The sequence below is a fragment of the Cephus cinctus genome, unplaced genomic scaffold (assembly GCF_000341935.2).
Source record: "Cephus cinctus unplaced genomic scaffold, Ccin1 Ccin1_scaffold0173, whole genome shotgun sequence".
Taxonomy (NCBI): Eukaryota; Metazoa; Arthropoda; class Insecta; order Hymenoptera; family Cephidae; genus Cephus; species Cephus cinctus.
The window spans coordinates 567,205-574,096 of record NW_014332897.1 but is presented as its reverse complement, the minus strand read 5'-3'; the positions used below and the strand labels follow the sequence as shown (position 1 = coordinate 574,096).

Below are 6,892 nucleotides of genomic sequence, written 5' to 3'. Positions count from 1 at the left end.
TGAATAAATTTTCAAAGTAAATCAAGATCCAATAATATTTAGTAAAAATGTAGGTGCTACACGGGTGTAAAGTTGACACTGCGCTTTCTTAAAAGTGTCTTAAAAATGTTTCAACAATAGACTTTTTCAATATTTCTTCAGAAGTTCTATAGTTTTCGGTCTCGTTCCAAGGGTTGTTTTGGGAACCAGCCGTAAGTATCGGAGAACCTCTGCCCACTAAGCTACGCGTTCCTGGTAACGTTTAGCTCGGCTACGACGGAATTCGCATTGTCGACGGAGACGTTGATCACGAAATCCTACTTCCGGACTCGCCGCTACGATATAGCGCCATGATTTTTGTATCACCTAAAACCGTAGCGTTGTGCATCTGCGTACTCATCTCTGGTGAAAATCGGCTTATTGGCAATTTTCTTACTGATCGTTGCACCTAGTTGGCTGTTCGTCCAGTCGAATATAGTTGATTTTTCATTACTATCTGTATTCAGTGGTGATTGGTAGTCATCCCCCGACTCATTCGTATTTGCCTTGGTGTGGTTTAGTGAGGGGCGGGTGGATTCTTATATTGAACAAGCAAATTGGGTAATTATAAATAAATAAAGTTACATCAAGCTTCTAATTGAAATTTACTTTCTGTCGCCTATCTCCATTTTGTCGCCTGACTGTCAGGCACCACCCCTCATATTCAATTTGGACAAGCATTGTATCAGCATTCATTATTTTTATTTTAAACCATGAATATGACGATGGTGTAGGAAATTTTTTAATGTCCCATTACAAGAAGTACAGGTTGATAGGAATTAGATTTAGTCTCTATTGTCAATGCTCATTCTTACTATTGAACATGCAGATTTCCTTTATGCATCAGAGTTTCTGTAGGAAAAAGTATATCAAATATTTTTTTCAACTAATAGGAACAGTAGATTCATATTATGTATTGTGTGCAGTAGGCAGTGATACGGACACCATGGCAGAGTTGGCTGCCCTCCTTCGTCAGGAAATACCTGAAGGAAGAAGCAATCTTGCAGACAGCCATACGAATTTGGAACGTGTAGCTGAGTATTGTGAAGCAAATTATTTTCAAGCAGAAAATAAAAGGATTGCTTTAGAGGAAACAAAAAATTATACAACACAATCATTAGCCAGTGTAGCTTATCAGATAAATACACTTGCTTATAATTTTCTACAGTTATTGGACTTACAGACATCTCAGCTTGCTGAGATGGAAAGTCAAATGAATCATATTGCACAAACTGTCATGATACACAAGGAAAAGGTGGCTCGCAGAGAAATTGGGGTACTTACTGCAAACAAAATGACTACCCGCCAATATAAAATCATTGCTCCTGCAAATCCTGAAAAGCCTATAAAATATGTCAGGAAGAGTATTGATTATACGATTCTTGATGAAATTGGTCATGGTGTGCGAAGTGGTGGTACTCCAAGGAGTAAGCAAAGAGGTGGAAGCCAGGGCAGCGTTCAAAGTTTGGGAGCAGCATCTACAGGTTCAGGATTAGGGGCCACAATGGTGGGGCCTGCACCAACAACTAAACCGCCTACACCGCCGCAAACTGTTAGAACAGGTAAAACTGCTTTAAATTAGAGAATCCTTTAGGGTTGCAAAAATAATGATCTATGCGTTTTTTCTTTCAGGAACTTTGAGTAAAGGTTCACGGGAGTACCGAACACCGCCTGCAGTGGCACCACCACAAGTGCCCAGTCATTATGCACCCAATTATCCACTGGGTCATCCAAGGCGGGAGCGTGGACCGGGTTACAGCACACTTCCTCTTCATGCTCACACAACTTCTCACCCGAGTCACATTGCTGGCCACACTGTAAATCATAACACTCCCTCAGGCACAATGCCCCAGCATACATCACCACCCCAAGTAGGAACAGTCCATCCGCTGCAGAGTCATCCTCAAACGCCACCACCTGCACCGCCAAGTATCACTGGTGTAGCTGGATACGTGCAAGAACAGCATAATAGCATGCCACGTACGTGTTCTTATCATCGTCCTTAGCATTTAAATTCGTCTCCCCTTGGTAATCGTAACGGTGATGTCATTCCGATTGCCCTTGTAAGGCACATCTTTGTTTTAGTTAATTTCGATTTTATTTAATTTATCTTAGCACCACCCTCGCCATTAGTTGGTATTGGTGGAGATGTCACTGATTACACCGGTCATCATACTCTGCCGCATCGTTTATCTCATCAACTGAGTCGTAGCAGCGGTGCCAGCAGTCCTCCTTTACCGCCGCCACCGCCTCCAGAACAGGAAGAGCATCCTCAGTTTGGCAGACCGTCACAGTCTACCGGTGCAATAATGCCTATTGTACCTGACGAAGAAGATCTGCCTGGATGGGTACCTAAGAATTACATAGAGAAAGGTCAGTGTTCTGCATGGTTCAAGACCAACTACATATGTTGTATTCTTGTTTGTTATATAATCCATGCATTTCAGTGGTGGCCATTTATGATTATTACGCCGATAAGGAGGATGAGTTGAGTTTTCAAGAGAGCTCGGTTATCTACGTGTTGAAAAAGAACGACGATGGTTGGTGGGAAGGCGTTATGGATGGAATTACTGGACTTTTTCCGGGAAACTACGTCGAGCCCTGCGTTTAATTTAGAGTTTGGGTATAGTGCGAAAATTATTTAGATTCTATAAAAAACCTTGGGATTATTTGCTTCTCCATAAAAAGGCCGTATCTCATAATTCATGTTGCATTGGATGACAAAGGCGATTGGTGCTGGAAAGTATGCAACTTCCTGACCGATGATTCTTTACCAAATTACTTCTAGTTATTATCGTTGTCTATCAAAGTAAGCCCATCGAGGTTTTTACATCTACATTTTAAGAAATGATACGTTTTAGTGTGTTGCGTTAATAACACTCATAAATAAGTATTAAGAGTACGTCCGCGAACTTATGGAATTCATCTCTGATAAAATGTGACTAGCCATTCGAATAACGAATAGAACCTGTAATTTCTTATTATTTCTATAAGTAGCGTTTTACTTTATATCCTAATGTAGACGTTCGTAGTAATAATAACACTTCCTTCCGTGGCCTGCTACTGTCAAGATAAAAAAAAGTGCATAATTAATGTTATTCATACGAACAGTTTGATATCAAAGATTATTTTGCAAAACAAAAATTGCATTGCTCAATGCAAGTACTGTCTTGTAGCATAACCAAATGTAGTGCGATTCCTGTCGATTTGGCTGCTTGCTTATTTGATTTTATTAAAAAAATTTGTAGCTGATATAAAATAAAGGTTGACTACGAACGGAGGGATCGTCTTCTTGTATTGTCGGCGGAAAGGCGAGACGTGAAAGGAGCGCATAATTTACTGGACAATAATAGTTTACTGATTCAGGTTGATTGAGCATCATTGAAATGTACAAAAGTGAGCACTAGGTATTTTAGGGTGGGGGAGATTCGAGACTCGGGCGATACGTTAGAAAACTTTGAGCCGCTACTCGTTTCGCTTGGCGATCTTTACGTAACGCGACCCGTGGGAGGTCGTTTCCTAAGCTCCAGTGTAAATTCAACCAGCAAAATGGGACTGGCTGACGAATCGTGAAACTTGGGCCGTTGGACAAAGGGACGTCTCGCAGCCTGTATCTGCTCGCAGGTGGTTGTCAAAGCGGTAGTAGCAGGTCATCCGGGAACCTTACTAATTTCAATGAGAGCAGCAGCTACTTGAGAGCTCCTGTCATCTTTAACCTCGGACCAAACCAACCATCTGTTATTGGCCACTGAAGTACCGTGACATTCGAATAAGTTTTCCGGAGATTGCACTAATAGACATCGTGATGCTTTCGTCGCAAGAGGAAATGTGAATTTCCTATATTAGTATTAGTTTAGTACACGCGAGATATTTGCCAATAAGGTTCAAATGTTTCCGCCTACCATTGAGGGGGCAGTACGCGACGCCGGAGATAATCGTGAAACCGAAGACAAAGATGGAGATTATTCCAGGGCCAACTATCAGATCTAATTCTCTGCTTGCGAGTACGGGCACCTAACGCCTATTTTGGTGCCGGCTGTAACGGAAATCGCTTCATTTGATTAATACCAGTTATCAAGAAGTAGGTTCTATTGCGACGCGTGCCTTTCTCCGCTAGTTTTACGCTGTCTTCCACTGATCCGGGTCTCATCACCTCAGTGGATTGGTAATTGGTAAAATTCTTGACGTTACCGAGTTTCCGTTTGGTGCATGTACCGCGTTTACATTGACGTCGCCACGACACCGACGCCGACGTCGACGCCAACCTCACCATTCTCGGTTTTAATAAAGTTTCCACGAATACATCCAGAACCAACAGTCTGCTCCTTCGTTGCGCGCCGCTCACACTCTTTTTCAGACTTCAATTCAAGTCGGAAAATTATGGTGAACGGTGGCTGTGGGATCAACAACGTCGACGTGTTCATCCGTTGAGAGAGCAGCTGAAATCGAAAAAGTTGTAAAAGATGCAAAGGATATGCAAACGAACGGATTAAAATTGGTCGCCTTTCAACTTTGGGACAACTTTTCGGTCTCCTGGCTTACGAACTCTCCGATATTTCCAGCCTGTCCTCTTGGCGGTTCTCTCTTTTCCATATTCCTTTACGTTTGTATGTGACGTCGTGAGTTCGTAGCGCGACCTTCGTCCCTGCGGAATTCGATACATTATACGCTCGACCGCTCCGGAAAATTGAGGTTAAATTTCGTGGTAGACGATTCCGTGTTCGATTTGTTATTCTTAATTTTCGAATTTTCTTTTTTTTCGAGGAATCAAAAAATCGTCGATTCTTGTCTCGAAGGACGTTACTGAAGAATTCAATGTTTTCCGATTTCTGAACCAGTCTCAACGCTTGATCGATGTCTTTGGGATACCCGAGATAGTTTGAGAGATGGAGCACTTCATTTATGGAGATCGTAATTAGTTAGAAGAAGATAACAGATTTTAACACAACGTGAAGATTTACTATTCACTAAAATACTGGCCAGACGTAAAGATTAAGAATCTGCAAAATTTACACACGTCGTGCCATTCTTTTCGTAAATTAATCTCGTGAAATGACAACTCACTGCTGTTTCTCATTCCGAAGCAAAACGAGCCATCTGAAAAACACCGTAGCGCGCAAACTTTTTCAATTCTCACCTACATTAGATACATATCTGATAAGGAAATGAAGAAGCGAGAGAAAGAGGAAGGACTCGTGGAAGAGGCAGTAATAACAGGAGCAGAAATAGCTAGGTAATCTGCGAGCAATGACATTTTCTTGACATTGAGCCAAGGCAGTGGTACGAGAGGGAAACCGAAATGCAGATTTGAGAAAGTTTCAAGATCTTGTGGTTTTCAAAGGTTCTCATGATGCAGCAAAGATATTTTCGTGAACGAATGTGAAATGGAGAAATGTGCATGCAACTGTCCTCCAAAGTATATAGATGAAGGCGTCTATGAGCGTCGCTAGGGCGTTGGGTACTTAATGGCGATCCTGCCTGATCCTGCCTGATCCTGCCGGCGGCATAGGCAGCAGGATTAAATAAATTCAATAAATAAGTCCAGGGAGGCGCTAGCGACGCAGGATCGTTCGGCCTTGATTTCGACTTCGAGATACGAGATACTGCCCACGTCTGGGCAGTAGTGTCTGCGAACCGAGTTAGAAGTAACTGGAATGGAATCCACTTTAACGACAGAGGGTCGTGCCATTGGTGAACTCATCAGCACGTGACTCCCATGGGATGGCTGGATGGATGGATAGCGACTGCTCGTAACCCTATGCCCCGTGCACGCGGGCACCTGCTTTTCGGTCATCCAGCTAGGGTCAAAGGGCCCATCACGACATGTGAGCGACGACACTCAGTGCCTACAGTCGCGCGAAATTGGATTACTAGCGCCGTCGACTCGTGGTAGATGGAAAATCTCAGCCTAGTCTATTTTACTTTTCTCAAGTTTTATTCGACGTTGCTCAGGCAGCCATTGTTTTGGGAATGACCCTGCTGCTGCTTTATTAAGATAAGTGGTCTCGCTTGACTCGAGGCGAGTCCCTTGAAACCCCTTGAAACCCCTTGAAACCCCTTGGACCTCCAGCCACGTGCTCCTGTCAATTAATCTTCCTCTGGCATCCCTCGTTCCTCCAGCCTTCTCTTGAGTCCTCTTTCAGCCACGCGCACTACTTTGACCCACCCTCAGGCATTCTCAGAGCGTCCTGTCGTCTCAGCATATCTCAGCGGGGTTTTCCCGATTGTTTCAGCCGCGCATTATCCTGAGAGAGCCTTCGAATTAAAATCACTTAACCAAATGGCGGCTGAAAGTAATGCTCGCCGCGCGCGCGCACTTTCCTTCCTGGAAGCGTCGAGGGTGCCGAGTGCGCGAATCTTTTCCCGTGACGTAAGGTGGGTGGGAGGAGGGAGGAGGGAGGAGGGAGGAGGGCTCCTTCTCGAGAAGATTTAAGTGCTCTCTGTGAAACCACGAGAAAGAGAAGTTTTTACAGAAGAGTCTCTAGTTCCCACTGAGAGGGAGACGAGGCAACATTCGCACTCGCTCTAGCCTGCAAATAAATCCACGGATGCGACCGCCTCATTATCCTCCTCTTGCAAGGACATCCAATGGACATTGGCCGCGCGGCCGTATGGACCGTGGATAAGGTAAGGACGGAGGAAAGAGAGAAAAGAAAAGTGGGCGCTCCCTCTTTACCCTTTCAAGCGTATCTTCGCCAGTGGAGACGCAACGAAATCCCTCATCAAATAAACAATTCAATTAAATCTAAAGACCAGACGGCACTCAGAGCCATTAGAGGGAATAAAGGGCACTTGGCATTGTTACGGCCTGAAAGCTAGCTGATTGCCGACTGGTTCTTTTTTTTTTTTTTTTTTTTTTTTTTTTTTTTTTACC

At 43.7% G+C, this 6,892-nt stretch overlaps 1 protein-coding gene across 2 annotated transcripts; it reads left to right on the top strand.

Moving 5' to 3' along the window:
* The first annotated feature begins 369 nt into the window (after positions 1-369).
* Positions 370-3,298, top strand: LOC107264581 (abl interactor 2). Of its 2 annotated transcripts, none has more exons than XM_015732986.2 (5): positions 370-579; positions 948-1,580; positions 1,651-1,998; positions 2,134-2,391; positions 2,466-3,298. In XM_015732986.2, exons 2-5 carry the CDS (start codon positions 965-967, stop codon positions 2,627-2,629), a joined length of 1,386 nt encoding a protein of 461 aa, XP_015588472.1. In that variant the 5' UTR covers positions 370-579; positions 948-964; the 3' UTR covers positions 2,630-3,298. The 2 variants fall into 2 exon arrangements, with proteins under 2 accessions (XP_015588472.1, XP_015588471.1); XM_015732985.1 differs by having other exon boundaries at positions 372-579; positions 945-1,580.
* Positions 3,299-6,892: the final 3,594 nt, after the last annotated feature.